General features: G+C 39.1%; 2 protein-coding genes across 7 annotated transcripts in view; one reads left to right on the forward strand and one right to left on the reverse strand.

The window, feature by feature from the left end:
• FAM149B1 (family with sequence similarity 149 member B1) overlaps positions 1–13,102 on the forward strand; it is an 87,143-nt gene extending 74,041 nt beyond the window's left edge. For 2 of the 6 annotated variants that reach the window (XM_040485364.1, XM_040485360.1), the window contains exons 8-14: positions 1,453–1,577; positions 3,164–3,270; positions 6,731–6,955; positions 7,687–7,749; positions 8,222–8,345; positions 8,592–8,717; positions 11,245–11,551. In XM_040485364.1, the coding sequence (XP_040341298.1) occupies positions 1,453–1,577; positions 3,164–3,270; positions 6,731–6,955; positions 7,687–7,749; positions 8,222–8,345; positions 8,592–8,717; positions 11,245–11,439 (965 nt within the window). In that variant the 3' untranslated portion in view covers positions 11,440–11,551. Of the gene's footprint in view, positions 1–1,452; positions 1,578–3,163; positions 3,271–6,730; positions 6,956–7,686; positions 7,750–8,221; positions 8,346–8,591; positions 8,718–11,244; positions 11,552–12,414 lie in introns of those variants that run through there. The other 4 variants (XM_040485362.1, XM_040485361.1, XM_040485365.1 and 1 more) reach the window with 4 other exon arrangements.
• A 349-nt stretch (positions 13,103–13,451) lies between these two features.
• DNAJC9 (DnaJ heat shock protein family (Hsp40) member C9) lies at positions 13,452–20,642 on the reverse strand. Its single transcript, XM_040485372.1, has 5 exons — positions 18,507–20,642; positions 18,193–18,333; positions 17,405–17,659; positions 15,358–15,444; positions 13,452–14,987 (listed from the first exon to the last, which is right to left on the reverse strand). The coding sequence occupies exons 1-5, from the start codon at positions 18,684–18,686 to the stop codon at positions 14,868–14,870; spliced, it is 783 nt and encodes a 260-aa protein (XP_040341306.1). The 5' UTR covers positions 18,687–20,642; the 3' UTR covers positions 13,452–14,867.
• Positions 20,643–21,010: the final 368 nt, after the last annotated feature.

A 21,010-nucleotide genomic window follows, 5' to 3' on the forward strand; every position in this document is an offset into this window, starting at 1 on the left:
GACTGAGTTAAGGTGCCCCTACTCACTCTAGTCATTTAACTTTTAATCAGGCCATTTTAAAAATCCAAATTTTGAAAGACTATTTTATTTTTTTAATATTTATTTATTCATTTTGAGAGGGGGTTAGGGGAAGGGAGAGAGAGAATGAGAATGAATCCCAAGCAGGCTCCACATGGTCAGCACAGAGCCTGCTTGGCTCTGTGAAACACAAGATCATGATCTGAGCTGAAATCAGGAGTCAGATGCTTAACCAACTGAGCCACCCAGGCACCCCCCTTTCTTTGAAAGAATATTTTAAAACCAAACCTAGTAATTAAAATGAATAATTATTGTTACTATTAACCCTAATTTGCTAATGCAGAAACAAGCTTCGCTGGACATTTTTGTCAAGAAAAGATATACTTTCTCTGAATTAAACCAGAGCAGGAAACCAAATGATGATAATGGAAGTGATTTAGAAACAATGAAGACCCAGAGTGCATGTCAATTCTACTCAGAAACATGATTCCTCATCTTGAGTTGAGCTTTGGAGCTATAACTGATGTTGAGAAGTGCTAAAATCCCCAAATCCAGTGTTTTGAAATTATGATCAATGATGCTATAAACAATCTTGAACATTTCTCCTAGTACACATGTGTAAGATTTCCTCTAGGGTATATACCAAGCAATACAGTTTTCTGGGTCATAGAGAATATGCATCATCAACTTACTAAATAACATCAAATTATCCAAAGTGATTGTACCAGTTCTGTATGCCCATTAACAAGTACACAAGTTCCTGTGTACAGTCTCATCAGTACTTACTAATCAATGTTTAATTTTTTGACAACACGTAAAAGGAAGTTTCATTGTGGTTTTCTTTATCCATTTTTAAAATTGTTATAATTTACATACAGTAAAATTATCTTTTTAGTGTGTAGTTCATATTTTTCATTTTTCCTCTGTGCTGAATTCAGAATTATTTCTTCACATTTTTCTTCTAGTTCACTAATTCTGTCTTCAGCAGTATCTAATCTATTAATTCTGTTTTTAATTTTAGCAATTCTAGTTCTCTTCTGTAGTTTTTTTCTTTTCCAATTCTGCTTGGTTATAACACTAGTCAGATTTAAGGGCTTTAGAGCCACATGTGGCTGGAGGCCATTATATTGGACAGTGCCTATGTAGAGTATTTCCATCAACTCCAAATGTTCTATTGGACAGCTTTGCTCTAGAGTTGTTTTTCCTTCTGCCAGGTACAAGTAGGTATCACCAGCCTTGGAAACCACTTAACTTAATTTGAGGGTTGTTTTTTGTTTTTGTTTTGTTTTTTGAACCATGCAGGTGGTATTAAGTTGGGCTGCAAAAATGCATGAAGCTTATCTTGAGATTATGAATTCTCAGGGAAGATTATTTTTCAGTTTTGTTGTGGGTCTGAAGATATCCATGGGTAACAGATTCTATTCCTTTGTTCAGATGATGAGAGTAATGTTGCAAACACCAGACCAGTTTCAGAAAGCCCCTGTGTGCTGAGTGAACCACAACCCTTGGTTTTACCTCGAGTGCCACAGTCGAAGGTGCTGTCCATCACCTCAAATACAGTAAGCCCCACACGGGAATGTACTGGAGAACCTACGACTGTTCTTGCCAGAAGTTTGCTCAGAGTTATTTGCCTTAATTTTATTATTTATGACTTAACTTTTTTTCAGTAATGTGTTTATCACAATAATCCAGTGACTCTGCACTTATAAGTTTAATTTCAGTTTAAAAAATTAATAGCAAATTAGGGTTAATAGCTTTTTTAAAAAGTCACCCGTAAGTTACACAATGTAGAATCAGCTATATGGTTAGCCTAAGTCTGTTTGGGAGAAGAATAAAGGATATGACGAAAAGGGTAACATCCTATGCTTTGAATTTCTCCATTTTGACTCCTTTTTCTCTTCTCTCAGCCTACCTGATTTTTATTTTTGACATTTGAATCTGTTAACTTTTTTGCCTTTTGGGTGTTTAGTACTCATTAATAACTGAGGCATAAAAAGCAAACCAAAGTAAGGAAAAAGTAGTCCCAATTAAATCTGTGGACAGACATAAGGACAGCCATTTCTTGCAGAAGGCTGATGAACCTGGTCTCACATCGCCTCATCTAGTCCCAATTCCTACATGGTAGTTTCAGTGTTACTTGTGGCCAAAAAAAAAGGGGGTGGGGGATTCTAATCCTTGAGCCATGCTCATCAACCCTGAGTTTTACTACCAGATCTAGTATTTGCTTTGTTGGTATACTGGCTGATATTGTCCTGCTGGATTTACAAATGTGTTACATAAAAATAAAATCAGCAAGGCCCATCCATATCTTATCACATTGGTGGCTTAACCAGGTAAACTAATGTTCTTGGTGGTAATAAAATACTTCTAACATGCTTAAGTAAGTGGTCTGACTATGGGTTAGGTACCCTAAGTTATGAATAGTTAACTTAAATGTTTCTGGCTGCTAGTGACCAAAGGAAAGAGAAGTGTTAGTTCAAAGATTCCTGAGAGAAAGTAGGAGGAAAATGCATGCTACAGCAGAAAAGGAGATAGCCAGAAAGGGCACTGAACTGATGATCTGACAGAGAAAATCAACAGCACTTCAAGGTGGCAATGTCAGTCCAAGGAAGATTAAACCCTGATAACACTAGAACAAATAAGATTAACTCTTTCTAATAAAAGTCTTCAGATTTTAGGTAATGACAATAGCTGACTGCTCCAGGGGTAGTGAAAGAGAAAGTATGTTTGTGCAGAGTAGAAGATTGTTTGATGGTGAAAGAGATTACATCAGAGTTTACTTTTTTTTCTATTTTTGTTTCATATTTTGTTTTCTTTTTGGTTTTCTTTTCTAATGTAAATAATGATAGTAATGAAGTTCTCTATCCCTTATCAGAGTGGCTGTCAACAGCTTTCATCTCAGTTGATCAGGCTTCCCTTGCCTGCTGTCATTTAAAAATGAAGAGAAAAGGACTCTGACTTGTGATTTTAACAGTGGACTTGGGGACCCAGCTAGGCTACTGGAGAAAGATATTACAAAAGTTAAGGCATAGGAGAAAAATGTACAGATCTCCTAATTTGAAAATATTATCTTTCGGCTAAGTTGGGAAACCAAGCAAGTATCTTCACCAACCAATAACAAGTAACATTTTCTTTTGACATGTAGATGAATCTCTGTCAAGCAGCAAGTGGTCATCAGCCAAATGTGAATGGTCTCTTGGTCCATGGGATGCCTCTACAACCAAGAAATCTCTCCCTAATGGACAAGCTACTGTAAGAAGTATAAAACTTTAATAGACTCTAGAATTTACATAGATCACTGAGAAATAAAAGGAAAGCTAAATCAGTTGATCAATATGCATATTGAGTACCTACCAAGCAACCAGAGAAATTTGTGAAGTAAAAACATCTAAGGAAATGGTTTCCATCCTAAAGGAGCAGATAATGTAACTGGAAAGAGAAGACACACATGGGTAAAAAGAGACCCATATAGGGCATCTTTGTGACTGAATGTCAAGTGTGTGGTACCCAGAGTGAATGCATGGTGATCCCAAAGAAGGAAGGCATTTTGGTGGGTAACTGTAGGTTTGAACTTTTCCTTCAAAGAGGGGAGTTTGGATAAGCAGAGAAGAGCAACAATGCTATTGTAGGTAGGAGGAATGGTGTGGGAAAAGGTTTGGAAATAAGAACTGTTTAGAAGAGAAAGCAGACCAGTTTTGCTATAATGAGAAAAGGAAGGGGTAGGTCACAATTTTAGTGCTTCTGACCTAAGACCACTGACAATCTTTCAGAGTTAAAACAGATGTATCATGGTGTAATTAGTGGGAAAAAGGCTATGAAATTAATGAAGGCTGGGACCAGACTGGGGGTTTTGAATGCCATGTTTTTGAGATCCGTTTATGTTGTTGCACATGATCTTCTCTTTTATTGCCAAGTAATATTCTACTGTAAGAATACATCACAATTCATTTTCCTTTCTCCTGTTAGTGAATACCTGGGGTGTTTCCAGATCGGGGCTGTTATGCTTAAAGGCACTATAAACATTCTTGCACAGGTCTTTTTTTTGTAGACCTATGGCCTCATTTTTCTTGGGTATGTAGACAGTGTCATAGGACAAGTATATGTTTAATTTTATAAGAAACTGCCATACAGTTTGCCAAAGCTAATTACGCCATTTGACACTTCTGCCAGCAATGTATGATTCAGTTGGGAGCACATATATTTAAATCAGGAATCTGAAAGATAGATTTCACAGCAGAACACAGATTGAAGCAGGAGGAACTGAAGGTAAAGAGTCTAATTAACATAGGGATTCAAAGGGCACCTGAGTAGCTCAGTGAGAAGAGCATGCAACTCTTTATCTTGGGATTTTGAGTTCCAGCCCCATGCTGGGGTGGAGAGATTACTTAAAAAAAAAAAGGGGGGGGGGGCGTCTGGGTGGTTCAGTCGGTTAAGTGTCCAACTTTGGCTCAGGTCATGATCTCACGTCTTGTGGATTCGAGCCCCACATTGGGCTCTGTGCTGACGGCTCGGAGCCTGGAGCCTGCTTCAGATTCTGTGTCTCCCTCTCTCTCTGCCCCTCTCCTACTTGCACTCTATCGCTCTCAAAAATAATAAAAAACATTAAAAAACTAAAAAAAAGGGGCACCTGGGTGGCTCAGTCGGTTAAGCGTCCGACTTCAGCTCAGGTCACAATCTCACTGTCTGTGAGTTCGAGCCCCGCGTCGGGCTCTGGGCTGATGGCTCAGAGCCTGGAGCCTGCTTCGGGTTCTGTGTCTCCCTCTCTCTATGCCCCTCCCCCGTTCATGCTCTGTCTCTGTCTCAAAAATAAATAAACGTTAAAAAAAAAAGCTAAAAAAAATAAGATAATTATATATGTGTGTGTCTATATATATATATGTGTGTGTGTGCATGTATGTGTGTGTGTGTGTGTGTGTGTGTGTGTGTGTTCAAGCATGAGCTGCTAAAAGTCTGTACTCAAGTTGTAGCAAAAGATAAGAAAGGAATGGAATATTTTAGGAGCTACTGTAAAAGAAATCAGATTCTATAAAAATAGAAGAACCAAAGTCAACTCTGAGAAGGGAAACTTGTTTCAAGGGAAACGTTGTGGGATAAAGATGAATTTGGTTTGGGGTGTGTTGAGTTTATAATGCCAGGCCATCTCACTGGCAACATCGAAGAGGTCACCTTTGGAAGGTGATCTAGAAGTCACTTGGCTAGAGGTGATACTGAATCCAAAATTATAAATGAGTAGTCCAGAAGACAAAATAAAGATAAGCATAGAGCACTTAAGGCCTAAAGCTTCTGTAATGGAAAGGAGTTTGGGTGTGGAAAGGCTAATAAGTGAATGGTTACAGAGGCAGGAAGACCAGCAAGATCTCTTGTGAGTAATGCTCAAGGTTTAGTCCATTCCTCGATGAGTATTTCCCCTTCACAGTCCTCCAAACACTGAGGTATAGTTTGCACAACAAGACATCAAAGGGCCTGAAAGTTTGAGAAACTTGTTGAAAGCCAAAAGAGCATGTGGCAGAGCTTAATTCTTTCACTTTCCCTCCATTTCCTTGTCCAAATGCTCTCCTAGGTGTCTTATAGCACAAATGTCTCTTCTATATTTAAAAAAAAACAAAATAAAAACCCCCAAATCTGTAGGGCAAAGTTTAAGCTACTGAACTGTTTCGGCATATTTTACTTATCAGAGTACTTACAGAAAAGTGTTATTTCAGTTGCTTAAGCAAATAGAGATCTTCTGTAGTCCTAGTGCCCTGGGCAGCAGGCGGCTCTGGACCTTTTGCCTGCTTCCAGCTTTCCAAGGAACCCAAACCCCTACCCCCGCAGGCTCCAACGAGCGTGGCATTTTTTTTTTTTTTTTAATTTTTAAATTTATTTTGAGAGAGCAGAAGCGGGAGAGTAAGAGAGAGGGAGACACAGAATCCAAAGCAAGCTCCAGGCTCTGAGCTGTCAGCACAGAGCCCGATGCAGGGCTCGAACCACGAACTGAGAGATTATGACCTGAGCCAAAGTAGGACATTTAACGGCCTGAGCCACCTAGGCGCCCCACGAGCTCAGCATTTTAATATTTGAGTGGGAGCCACACCGGTGCCACGTTGCTTCCAAGCAGCAATATTTGCTTTTCAACTAAGTCTTTCCTTTGGCACAAAGAATGCCTCAAATATGGTGGGGATCGCATTCCCTGAGGTAAACTTCGGGAAGCACTCTAGTGTAGGTACTCCTCAGGTTGGCCTTCACTGTAACTGAAGAAGTCATGGTCTTGGCAGGTGAATAATGGATTTGCTTTCCCAAATCTCCATTCTATTAAATTACTTGTATGACTAAAATGATGTCCTTTTAAGAACACATTCTCAGAGTGCCTGGGTGGCTCAGTCGGTTAAGCATCCGACTCTTGGTTTTGGCTCAGGTCATGATCTCATGGTTCGTGAGTTCGAGCCCCACATCAGGCTCTGCACTGACAATGTGGAGCCAGCTTGGGATTCTCCCTTTCCTCCCCTCTGTCTACTCCTCCCCTGCTTGCTCGCTCTCAAAATAAATAAACTTAAAAAAAAAAAAAAAAAAACAGAACACATTCTCATGCCTGAACTAGATTATGTAGTTTGTATAAACTAGATTACTTTGCCTTTTTCTCCCTTGAATGTATTTTACACTCTAAGCTTTTGAGTCCTGTTTCTCTACACATAGCAATTCTGATTTCATTGTGGGTTTCTGATTTGGCCACTAGAGATCTTGATGACAAGCTACTTATGAGACCTGGATCCAGTACCATCCTTTCAACCCGAAATTGGCCAAATCGAGCCCTGGAGCTTAGCACATCAGCTCTGTCATACACAGTGCAGTCCGCCAGGAGACGCAATCCCCCACCACGTACGCTTCATCCCATCAGCACAAGCCATTCATGCGCTGGAACGCCAAGGCCTGTGGAAGAAATCCTCAGAGGATCCCGAGTGTAGGTTTCAAAGCAGAATTTTTGGAAACTGTGATAAAACTAATGAAGAATTTTATGAACAGAATGAATGCTTAGAAATTAATCATTACATATTCTCATGATTGTTTAAATTCAATATAGAAAAGGTGTGGTTACATTTGAATATAATATGGCTATTGGATCTTTCTGTTAGTCTAGCTTAAGATTTATATTTCTACAAATGAAATGGCTAGAATACTTCAATGACACTTTTCTAAGGAGTAAAACATATGTATCTTATTAAACATCTTCCTTAGTGGATATATGTTCAGTGAAATTCATCCCAAAATAATAGATCCTCTGAATATTTTTCTGTACCATTGGGATCTGCTTATTCTACTGACAATGATTAACATTTTAACCTCACATAAGTACTTGCCTACATACCAGGAAAAATAAACCTTAGCACTTCTTAGGAAATAACACTAAACATATTCTCTTCCCTTTTCCTACCCTTACTTCACTTTGAGCCTCATAATGCAAAAAATATTTAGAAGCCAATTTTTTAAATAAAATTCTCTCATTAGTTGTTGATTCATAAAACATATTAGGATGTTTGATTCTAAGACTATGATCAAGGGTATGAGGTAATATGGCTATAACTGTGTTCTGAATTCAGCTTCTAAATTAAGCATATGTCACTATGCTTCTCTCCCAACATGTCATTCGTGGACTTTGATTTTTCAATTTCTTGTTTTAATTTGTCCCCATAGATTCAGTAAGAGATGTCTATACCGACCACAAATCTTTCATGACACCAGGGTTCTTCTCACCTGGTGAGAACTATTTTATTATGTTGATGTTGATACTGATACAGCTATAGATTAAATTTATTGAGGATAAGTGTGGATAAGGGAGGACTACTGTTATTAGTGAAAAGGACAATCAAAAGGCCCAGAACTGTGGAGAATTCCATCAGATATGAAATTACAAATCCATAACAGGTTAACACCATGCAGTGTTAACACCAGACAGGGAAAATTTCACTAAGAGCTCAACTTATGCTGTGTGCCCAGGATAAAGTTTCAACAAAAATCAGAAAATACTATGAAAATACTATGAAAAAAACCAAACTCTGATTTTCCAAAATCCTTTCACTGAGATTTCTTTACGTAAAAACATAAACAGCTTAAAGCATCTGTGCATGACATTAACTCATCTCCTTCATTTCTTTCGTTCTAATTAGTTCTCTTGTATTGTTGTAACTTTATGCTTTCCTATCTTTGTGTTTGCTGGTGGGATCTGCAGTCCAGGAGCGGCGGACTCACTCTCCTCTCCCTCACCAATGCCCCTGAGTCGAAACAATCTCCTGCCACCTATTGGCACAGCTGAAGCGGAACACTTAAGCACTGTGGGGTCACAAAGGCAAACGGTAGGTCTTTCTCCTGTTGCCCTTTCCATGTGCTTATGAGACCTCACGGCCAGCAATTGTGCAAGATCCATGTTCTGGTCTTGATTTATACTGCATTTTGTCAAAAGTACAAACTGAATCCTAATTTATGACAATGGAATTGGAGCTGCTTGGCCTGCAGTTATCATACCTACCTGGGGTGATGTAGGCCATGTACAGCTCTCACTACAAATTAACTGTTTCTTGTAATTTTTGTCTCCTCTGCAGAAAACCCATGGTGACTCCAATCGAGCTCGAAGTGCAGTGGTGGATGAGCCTAACCATCAGCAGCCCCAGGAGAGGCTCCTTTTACCTGACTTTTTCTCCAGGCCCAACACTACTCAGTCATTTTTGGTAAAGTGACATACTTCTATGGTCTTGACAGTTGGGGAAAGAAAATTAAAAAAACTAGTCTGGCAGACTTAAGATTTCATGTAGTAGCTTAATCAACTCCAAGAATAAAAGCTGAGGTTCTTAATAATAAAAATAGCATTAGTAGTATATTTTTTTGAAATTCTAACTGGTCTCTGCCACTTATTCAACTCATAAAAAGAATAAGTTAAAATGCCTTATACATGAGTCACAAATTCTAAACAATTTAAATTGTTAAATATTAAATATTTCTGAGAATAAACAAACAAAAAAAAATGTTAAACTCCAGTGCATATCAGATCAGCATAACTCATTCTCTAACACTGCCCTTACAGAGTTACACCAAAACTGGTATCAGATTATGATGTGGACTCATGGAGAGGTAACTCACCTAAAAAAAATAGAAGTCAACTCTTTGATGTTTGAGATGCTTACATTACCATTTAATGTGCATTTACTAGCCTTTTAAGCAAATAATAGAAAAACTGAGTTGGGAGTGGAGGCCATGCACTGACCTTGCCCAACTGTAGGCCAGGAGCTCAGCCCCACCTGATCTTTGTGGCAAGAGGGCTTGAAGAGCCTCGGGAAGTGAATGGGGCCACACTCAGTGCCCAGGAGCCAGGGGCCTCACATCTTATACCAGTTTTCAGGATGGTGCTATTTGAAGCCCACTTATTCCAACTCATAAGCTTTGAACTATATCAGCCTAAAGCAATATACAATCCTCCACTGAGAGTGGTGAGAACAATAAATTACTGGGATGTTGTATTAGTTTCCTAGGGCTACCGTAACAAATTACCATAGACTGGGTGGCTTAAAACAACAGAAATTTATTCTATCAGTTCCAGAGCCTAGAAGTCCAAAATCAAGGTGTCAGCAGAACAATGCTCCCACTACAGGATCTATGGATGAGGATCTTCTCACCTCTTCTTGGCTTCTGGTGACTGCAGCAGTCCCTGGCCGTCCTTGCCTTGCAGCTGCATCACTCCAGTTTCTGCCTATGCCTTCACACAGCCTTCCTCCCTGTGTCTGTGTCCAGATTTCCGTCTTATGAAGATACCAATCATTGAATTTATGGCTGACCCTAGTCCAATATGACCTCACCTTATCTTGATGACATCTGCAGAAATTCTATCTCCAAATAGTCATATTCACAGGTTCCAGGTAGACATAAATTTTGGCAGCAGCTGCAGGAGGGGACACTTCAACTCAACAGACCTTAGGAGACTTTATTTAGGGGGAGATTCACCAAAACGTGACCTAAAGGGAAATGTGAGCATTTCTGATTCTTACTCAATGTGAACTCTAGAAAAGTTTGAGAACCTCTATTAAATCTGTCCTCTCATAATTTGATTCAGGGCACTTGTTAAAGCAGTGTTCCATGATTATATTCTACAGCTAGATGCTCTATAAAACATTTATATATAATTTTCAGTTTCTTCTTTTTCTGACGTTTATAACAATAAAAGTAAGAATTTCTTACCTTAGCTGTGTCTTTCCCAGTTTGCTGTCATGCAAAGGGAGATCAGCTAGTTGCTCGATGTAACTGAGAGCATTATAACTGAGTCCCTGGCTTGGCACTTCCAGACTAGCACTCTGCTCCTACAGGTGAACAAACTATTTTTATGGACCATTTAGCTCACCACAAAAGTTAGTCTGCTTTTGTAAATAAAGTTATTACAGGAGAGCTACCGTACTCATTCACTTATGTACTGTCTATGACTGCTTTCCCACTCTAACAGCAGAGTTGAGCAGTTTCTAGCAGTACGTACCACAAAGCATAAAATATCTACTTTCTGGCCCGCCAGAAAGGAAGTTTGGTGACCCCAGTAAAAAAAAAGAAAATGGGGCTTCACCAAAAAAAGGTTCCTGAAATGTCTTAATTCCAGTGCTCTGACAGGGAACTGAGAGGGATGTTTTTTATTCCAGAAGCACCAGCAGGATGGCATTGATAGGTGTTTTTTGGTTTTTTTTTATATTTACATTTCAGTGTTTTAATCATATCTTAAAATTTTTAAATTATCAGAGGTGATTTTGAAATGTTTGAACTTCATACTGAGAGTCACATTTCAAGTATGGAGGTAAAGTCATGGGTGTTTTAATGTTGCTGAAAAGGCTCTGTTGTTTTAAACTTTAGTCAGCAGGCAGTCTAAATTAGATAAAATTCCCTTAACAGCCATTATAAATATTGAGAAATATTAAACCATATGGATTACTTATAAGTGCTAAAATTATCTTAAAGGCATATTAATAAAATTTTAGAACTTAAGAAATTTTTAAAAGAAGAACTTAAAAATTCTTACAAGTTAACAAATGGCTTTGTAGGTCCCCGGCTTGGGATTCTTTACTTGAAATACAAGAGTGCACTCAACCAACTTGTCCCTCAGCTGGCAGACAATGCCATTTACATTGCTGTCTGATTTCAAGGTATTCCTTTATAAACCTACTAACATACATCCTTTGGGGGAAGTCCCATTGTAAGAAGTGTCTCATCTTTTCTGTTTTGCAGCCAGATACACAATATCATTCGTGTGTTGCTGAGTATCCTCATCAGGCCCGACCTGGTAGGGGATCTGCAGTGACAGGTGGGACCATTGCTCTTATTTTACTATGTGGCTATGTTAAGACCCTGCCTTTGTCTGTTTTCTATGTTTATTTTCCCTTTCTCCAGATTTTATTATATTTTGTTTTCCTACATTTGTAAATCATCTCAAATTCCTTTGGAAATGGCATATAATAAAGATCGAGGAGACCTCTGTTGCCCAGAGCCAAGTTCCAGATTCGTTTTCTCATATGTAAATTAACTTCTCACCACTCTGGCAAAATAGACAGTACTTTCTTTTCTTCAATCTAAAAAACTTAAGTGAAATAAGTCATTTTTATAACATTCAAACACTGCATGGGTTTTATTATGTAGATCCATATTTCTGTAGAATAAACTTGCTATGGTCAGTTAACCTGCTAGGCCAAGGTAAGAAAAGAAATTTAAAAATGACAAGACATGCAGAGTCTTAGCCTATCCCATTAACTTTTATTTCTAAGTCATATTCTATAGACTGTATTTTCATAGGAAAGAAGAAATTTTAAGGATATCTTAAAAGTTATCTTCCTATAATGGTCTTCTCACCACCATCAGGGTCATTCTCATTATGTTGTAGGTGAAATATGGAAGTATTAAGCAGTTGAAATGTTTCCTGTTAATAAGATTAAAAAATAATCTGCCTCAAATTATCTGTCATCCAAGTAAATTCTCTTGTTCAGTTCCTATTTGCATTTTTTGGCAGTCTCTGAATGCTTTCAGTGGATTCTTTTCTTGGATTAGTAGTCCTCAAAGAGACACAGTGCTGCCTCTGAGCTATAGTTACTGCATTTAGCCATGTTGATGGCCAGTTATAACATTTAGATAAGTGAAACAGACATATTAGTCTGTTTTACTTGGTGGGTTCTTCTCTAGAACTAGGTTTCATATCTTAATACAGACTTGTAGGTTTACATGATAAAATAATGTAAATGTGGTTCTTATTGCCTTGGTAAATATATACTTTATTACTTAGTACCAGTCTCCAAATTTCAGTCCAACTGATAATTGGAGCAAAAAAAGCCCTTAGATATAAATTTGAGATTACCAAATCTAAAATGTCTACTAATGTTACTTTATGATGTCATCTTTGTCTGACAGGTCCTCAGTTACATGGGTCTACAAAATCTCAAAACAGAGGTGGACCAGTCTCTAGAACCAAGCAGGGACCATAGGGCAAATAGAAGAACCTGCTTCAGGCTGCAGGGAACACATGAGAGAATTTCATGAATCACTGTCCAGTCATCTTGTGATGCGAAGCTTGTATACAAAAGAACTTAAAACATCTTCATGAAGTGTTAATCTGGTGTAACTGACTGAGGAAAAAAAAAAGAATATCCGCCAAAGATTACATGGGTACTGTTTTTCCAGTTACCATCTTCTTTCAGCATTAAGTTAACCTACTCCACTGGACAGAATTTGTATCCAAAAATGTAACAAATGAATAATTACCCCCAAATCACTGCTCATGTTGTCTGTTAATGATGATCAGTTCAATTATAGGATTCTATAAGTCTATGAAGACTATACATACACAAAAAGCAGCAAATGATTGTTTGATAACATGAAGCTATATCACTGGCTTCAGAACACTTCCACTTGTATGAATTTCTGGAGAGTTGTACTCATTTTTAAGGCATTTTTAGGAGACAGTTCTGTCAAAACTCTGAGCTACTCATCAAACAGATGTCATTCCTAAAGCTTTCTCTTTAGATGTCCAATCTTCTAGGCAGAGGTATGGAAGGGGTGAGTAATAAAGACATAAATGTTGAACACTGGTTTAAAGTAACTTATGTAATAAGTCATAATGTATATATATTTTCAGACAGGACAGCTCAACCTCACAATGCCTGCTTGATATCAGATTATGCTTTTCTTAAAGGACTTTAGTGGTTATATATTTTTTTTAACTATTAAATTCACCTTATCAGATTTTCTTCTTAAATTCTAAGTCAACTTGAAAATTTATAGAATCTGCTGGTAAGCCAGCAATGTCTTAAAATTTCAGAAACTCTGGTAATTGGTCGAGTATAAACATATCCTAAGAGCAGAAGTAGAGAACTTCAACATTCTTCTGATTTCACCATGGACTTTTTTTTGGAGGACATTCATAAATGCAGCATAATGCAGGTTTTAACTATGGCTTAAATTTATTTTATTTAAATTTCATTGAACTTTAATTTTGATGACCCTATAAGTTTTAAATCTTGTTAATCTTCAGAGTGGATAAATTCAGGTGACCATAAATAGGGGTATCTTTTTTATTATATCAAAGTGTACTATGCTATCATATAAAGAAGACAGATGCTTTGAACAACCTGCCTTAAACTATATTTTCAACACAAATTAAAGAGTATTTTTTAACCTGTGTGTAATCACAAACTGAAAGCGTTTCATGTGCTTACCTCAGTTATCATACATAAAGCTCAGTAACAGAAGGGCTGTGTTATGCATATGGTATTGGATACGTAAGTCTACAAATCAGAGATATTAAGTTTAACAACTGCTAAAAAAATTTCCATATATTCCAATGACTATATACCGATCTGACTAAATTAAGTAAAAACCTGTACTTTTCTCACAAATCAATACCATGAGTGCATGGTAACAAACCACGGGATCAAGATGGTCTGCCTTTCAAATGTAGAGTCAGAAGACACCTCTGAAGAAGTCACTTAGCCCAATTCCCTCACCCTTTCATAGATGAGGAAACAAACGACCTAAGAACACTCAACAGTTACAGGTAGGACAACTTCTGTTTATGATACTTAAACCAGACTACCTACTACTATAAATAAGCTGACTAGGATTATTTTTCTTCTCTCTTCTCTAAGCACCTTCCATAGTTTCTCTAGATTACAGATTTTTAAATGATCACAAAGATCATTTAAAAGGCCCCACAACTTAATAGTCCTTTTTAACCTGTTTATTTCATCAGGTATTAAGTCTTACAAAGATGCCTGAGGTAATCTGAACATGTTTCTCCTACACTTCAAGCAGAGTACAAAAGCTGGCTGAGTAAAACAAAAAGGAAAGGGGATCTATTCAAGAATATTAAGCCTGAAAGTAAACTCGCAAATATGTGAAAGACAGATGTCCAGCAAGTGTTTTGAAGGCTTTCTAGCCAGGTAGAGTTACTGTTCTAATAAACACACACATCACTTTGAATACTCTGCAGCTGTGTGCACACTCTTGTGTGCCAAAATGACAACTGCTAAAGGCTATATGGGACAGACCCACATTCCAGATAAGAGTTTCTTGCACAGAAGACCCATAGAAGCAAGTGCTGCCAGGAATACACCACTCACCCCCATTCCCTCAAAAATCACCACTAAACTCCTTTATACAGGACCTCAAAGAATGTCAGGGGATTTCTACGGTTCCTAAAATCAGGTTGAGAGATTCTGCGTGGTTTACAGAATTGATCTGAATAATCTAGGGTGGAAGGACAATTTTTCTCAAGGGCGGGGTTGACTTTTGTCTTCAAATCTTGACTGTACCTTGCCTGTAAGGGCACCAATTAACACTTAAAGACTTTTGAAGAGAAAATTCCATTATTTCTTTTCTTTCTTGAGAGGCGTTTTTTTCCCTCCTCGTTTAGAAGGTTTGCAGTACTTTGCTTCCATCTGAGCCAGAAAATTGTCCATTTCCTTTTGCCGATCCTTTTGTCTGCTCTGTTTAAGAAGTTAAAACACAAGCTTTCAAAACACAAGGCTATCCAGAGACAAAAGTACTCAGTGGTTGCCAAGGGCTGGTGAAAGGGAGAATGGGTGAATGACTGCTAATGAGCAAGGGATTTCTTTTAAGGTGATGAGAATGTTCTGGAATTAGTGCTGACAGTTATACAACTTGATGAATATACTAAAAGCCACTGCATTGTGCACTTTAAAAAAATGAAAACATGGTATGCATGGTATGCAAATTATGTCTTAAAAGAAAACAAAATACCCACAACATCATATATACACTATAATGAAAATACTAGCAGAAGGAATCAGAACACGAAAGTGGTGACAACCTTTAAAGACAACCTGTCAAGTTTACCTGAATGACTGCTTTCAAATTATCTACTCCTTCATCAAGGCCCAACTCCTTCCTGCTCATTTCTGCTTCTTTAGCCTCTTCCTGAGCCTAAAACAGAAACTCACATGAGACTCCATGGAAACTTAGCATATACTAAAAACATACCCTCTTTCCCAACACCAGATCTATTAATAACCTTTCATTTTGAGGATTATGCAGGTTAAAAGAACACAATTACATAAATATGTCATTCATTAAAAGACAACACAGCTGACAGCATGCAGTAGATCCCCTGATTCCAATAAGCATTTCTGAGTTTCCCTCATTTCTACTAGCTAGGGGTAGCAAGTAGTTTGGTATTCATAAGCCACATGGTGGTGAGAATGAAAACAAAACACTAGAAGTAGGAAAGGTCATTTAACCAAGGATGCCCTCAAAAATGTTGTCAAGATACAGGCATCTCAGATTCCTCTCCTCTGGAAGCCCACTTTTTACATGTGACTTGTGGCAGCCCTGAGAGTAACCCTGGCTTAAAATTCCCAAGTAGTCAGAACAAATACTAACAAACTCAGTTTTAACCTTTCTTTACCTGATTTCAAAGCCACCTTCTTCTGCCAAATTTTCCTAGGGCACTGATTCCAAAATACAACAAGAATATCTTGAGAAAGGTTAATGAGTTTGTTCTTTATTTCAGGGCAACAACTAACACTATAATAGGTCCCAAACCCCGGTAAATTTTCTAAATAACAATGAACACCATTAATACTGGGCATGATGATACATTAGGATTTTGTTATTCCAATAAAAAGAGTTTGCATGCTCTACTTTCAGTCTTGTATTCTATTTCTGTCTTTTAATACTGTGTACCCACTCCCCAGGTTTGGTGGAGTCTCTCTCAAAACTATACCATCCCCCATCCCCCAATTCTAGGGAAGTTTCTCAAGCTAATATCCTATTACTGGATACAGCTGTGCTCAGTTTCACCAGAGAAAATTATTACCAACTTAAACGGTCAACTTGAGCCTAAACAGATATAGCCCATGAGCCCAAATGATTAATACTATTACTTTTTAAAGTAGGCTCCATGCCAAACATGAGGCTTAAACTCATGACCCTGAGATTAAGAGTAGCATGCTCTACTGACTGAGCAAGCCAGGCACCCCCAAAATGATAACCTTGATACACATTTCACCTTGCTCAACAAATATGTACACACACACACACACACACACACACACACACACACACACACACACACACACACAAGCTCACCCCTGGTATGTATCTTGTATCAAAGCTGCAGACCTACTTCCACCTCCAAATCTTACACTGTCTACTTTCCACAGAGCTCCCATTAGGAAATCCAGGTTGAGGCAATGGTTACTATCCCAGAAGACCAGACACACAGATGTTTGCTACCTTGAATCCACTCCCTCCCAGAATCTCAGCTGTTCCTAAATTACTTTCCCCTGCCATCAACCCTCCCTCTACCAATGCCACAGTATAGTAAGGTACAGAGGCCACAATCCTGGGCTCACCACAAGAGTGTTTCTCTCAAAGTGTGTTTGGGAATACAGTTGCATCAAAATAAACTGAATCGTTTGTATAGAAATATATATTCTAGGCCTAACTCAAGAACCAGTCTGGGCAAGGGCAAAAGAAAATCTGTATTAACAAGACACAGTGCCCCCCCTCTCCCCAAAAGTTTCTGTCATCCTCTCCCCATCCCTTAACCGAGTGAGAACCACCGTCTAACCTATGTTATCTGGACTCCATTAATTTATCTCTTGAGGAATAAAGAATATTTGTGTTAAGATGATATTAGTTTAAAAAAAAAAGATATTAGTTAAACCATACACATAGTAAAATCCTGTTGACCACAACATACTAGGGGAAAAAAGTTTCTCTTGATGAGCTGGCATGCTCATTTCATTAGACAACCACTATTTAATAAGTTAACCCTGATTCGCATTTCAGTAATCTTCTATATATTTGTTATTGTAAATACTCTCATATTCTCTTCGGAAGCAATCAGGATATAAATAATAAATTGCATTCAAAATCTTACCCTCCTTTTTCTTGCATTCATCTTTTGCTTCGATTCTTTGACAAAGGCATTATAGGATGGGATCTCTCCAGCATCAATGGCTTGCTGAATAATGTTCCTTATCCTGGGTTCCTCTGTGTACTGCACACACAGCACAGACTCCATGATCTGATCCATGTCACCCTTGAAATCCAAATAGGCCTGTTTAATATCTGCCAGCTCTTCTTCAGAACCTTTGTATGTCTTTTCAAAAGCTTGAATGTCTTCTAGAGATATCTGAACAGAGACATATGCTTTAGCTTTAACTGACAATTTCATTTTAAATAAATAAAAAGCATACTAGTAAAACTAGATTTAGGTGTTGAAATATTTCCCCCCAAGTACAACAGTTGCTTGAGTTGAAATTGTTGCAAGGAACCACATTTTCTATGCCAAAGCTTTTCCAGAGTTCTCCCTGCTCCAACCTTCACAACTACTAAATTACAGACCAGGAAATTTTAAATGAAGTCTCCCGGGAAAACTCGAGACTTACATGTGGATATGTACAATGAAGCACTATCTCGTAAAATATTAAACTACCTTTTTCACTACAATCGCTCTACATCAACAGTAAAGTAAAGGCTCATTTAAATAGATTTATTCTTTGTATCTCCTGAGGAATGCTTGCTTGTATGTGTGTATATATCTGTATTTTGAGATGAAACAAATTCCTCATTCCTACACAACACAAAATGCAATGCCTTAAAGGCATTCAATAAACGTTTGTCGAATGAATGAACAGTCACAGAGAAAACTCCAGAGTCCTCTACCTTTTTAAAAAGTAATCTCCAATACGTCTCCCAGTCCCGATCTTGGTTGAGCACATCAGAATCTTCGTCCACTGTTCCCTGCTCATTGTACAGTGCTCTCTGCTCTTTGTCGCTCAGAACAGAATAGACTTTCCCGAGGATCTGTGGGGAAAGAGCATCCAAAAGTCACCCTTTGCATTCCTCACTGAAACCGCGCTTGAGAACTAAAGATTAGAAAAAGCCAGACCCGGCTGGGCGCACTCCGCTGGGGCGGGGCCAGTCGGCCAAAAGACCAAGAGAAACCCAGGAGGCCAGTGGAGCGGGGACTCACATACCTGGAAACGGCGGGTGGCGTCTTCTTTGTCGTCCTCGCCGACCCGGTCCGGGTGCACCTGCAGAGACACCTTGTGGTAGCCGCGCCGGACCTCGCTGTCCGAGGCCTCGCGCCGCACGCCCAGCACTCGATAAAGGTCGGCAGTACCGAACACTTCCTCGCACAGCTCCAGCAGCCCCATGGCCAGTAAGGGCAGGGAGCGAGCTGCAAACTCCGCAAAAACTGCCGGTTCCGGCCACACTGCCTAGCGCTCCGAACTGCCTCCTTTTCCCGCGCAAAAATACCCAAGGCGACTGCGTCACTAGAAGCGCCGGAGGGGCGTGGCCAGGACGCCGCACTTTACGGCGGCTGCAACACGGGGGCGTGGCCAGTCTAGAGGGAGTTGCTGTGGGAACTTCCTTCCGCGTGGTTAGCCTTTAAGGCCCAGTGCCAGGATGCCCTCCTCCCCTTACTCAGGAAATCTGGCGCCTATCTTCTCCCCAGTGTCCCAACGCATAAGCTTATTTAATATATGGCAGGTCCATACTACTCGAATCTATATATTGCTGTTTTGTTTGCCTTTTTAATGTAAAAAACTGCATTAGCATTGACGTTTGGCAATTTGATATGGTTCAACGATCCAGACAGGAGTACACAGAACGCGCAGACCCAATAATTTTGCAATCTACAGGCTGGGACTGCTGGGTAAGGGCTTTCCCTCGATTCCTGCAAGAAAAAAAAACCCTAAACCAAAAGCACCAAATACCGGTCTTTTAACTCTAACGTTTATTACAGAATCATTCCCATTTACCTTTCACTTTGGTGAAGGTAACGTGACCCAAACCCTCATCTTAGTAAAAATAAAGATGCTGAAGAAAAAGCTTTTTTTTTTTTTTTTTTTTTAATGCTTTCTAAAGTACAAAGCTGGGTTTGAGCATGTTGAATTTGATGCAATCAACTAGAAGATGGTGAGAAACTGTCAGGAGATCCAAAGCAAGGCTAGAGCTTGAGATAACCTTGGAAATCAGGGACAGGATGAGATCACACAGGAAGTGTGTGTATACAGATCATAGGCAAAGGATAAACCAAAGCACAAAGTGAATACTTGAGTTGGCAGAAACTCAGTAGCTCAAAATAATACCTTAGCTTAACTCATTTCCCAGCAGTTCCCCTTGCTGTTCAATACTTTTCAGAATCATTCTCCTCTGATCTACAATTACAGTTTACCCAAAGATCTTGAACTCTCCAAAGTGGATTCTTATCTTTAACTTCCAGAGTTCCCATGGTTTTCATAGCATTTCTCATTCCCAGATTCCAGATGAAATCCAGGTAGTCAGTTCTTCTTGGCCTGCTCTGCCTTCATAGTTCCCTCAAAGCAAGGGAGGCCAACCAGTGACACCCCTGGGACAGACTTGATGATGCCATAGCGAGATCGCTGGTAACTGTTCTCAGGATACAAAACCCAGACAATAAAATAAGTTGGTACATTGATAGCCCTTTAGTATCTCCTCTATAAATCTCCCCACCCTGGTCTCATGCCAGAATTTGAAATCTGTACTATCCAGGGTGTGCACTAAAATTCTCCAATCCGTGCCCGTGGTTGTCCTGCAAAATGGTGGACCAGATAATGTGACACCTTGGGTTTTGGGCACAGCCCATCATTTATATTGCCAAATTCATCATACCTAAACCTCATCCTATCACTGGCTTTTTCAGTGGACTTTTGAAAAGCTCCTCATCTTTGCTCATCTCACACCCACCCTGCCCCAGACACTCTAATATGCTGTAAAGGGCTCTCCAGGTATGCATAGTGGGCTCTGAATCCTAGCTCTGCCCAAATGAAAATAGGTGGCTTTGGTCAAGTTTCCACCTCTCAACCTCAGCCTCCCATCAATAAAACAGAGACAATCCTACTCACTTTCATGATACCTAATAATCCTCACAAATAACCCTACTTGTAAAGAGCTGAGAATGTACATAGGTACTTTTCAATATTACCTTTCTTCCATTTTCATATTCTTAAAATAGGCTCTTATAGCCTAAAAGCTCATTAAAAACTCTACCTTTGTAGGGCGGCTGGGTGGCTCAGTCAGTTAAGCGTCCGACTTCGGCTCAGGTCATGATCTCATAGTTCTTGAGTTCGAGCCCCTCGTCGGGCTGAGAGCTCGGAGCCTGGAGCCTGCTTCGGATTTTGTGTCTTCCTCTCTCTCTGCCCCTCCCCAACTCATGCTCTATCTCTCTCAACAATAAATAAACACTAAAAAATTAAAAAAAAATCTGCCTTTGTAAATTTGAGATTATGTGTCAAACAAGACAATATAAATTTATAATTACAAAAAAATAATAATAAGCAAAGTGTGTCTTTGAGCTAGTGAGATGACCGTAAGTGATTAAGGAAGGAATTACTCTGATGGACCATGGACAGGCTGGCTGGGGGCTGTCAAACAGGGGTCTTGGAAGGCAACAGATTGTAAAGTTGCCCAAGAGATCCAGGGCCCAACCCAAAGTCCAACACACCCCATAGTC

The sequence above is a fragment of the Herpailurus yagouaroundi genome, unplaced genomic scaffold (genome assembly GCF_014898765.1).
Source record: "Herpailurus yagouaroundi ecotype Mexico unplaced genomic scaffold, PumYag 163, whole genome shotgun sequence".
Classification (NCBI taxonomy): domain Eukaryota; kingdom Metazoa; phylum Chordata; class Mammalia; order Carnivora; family Felidae; genus Herpailurus; species Herpailurus yagouaroundi.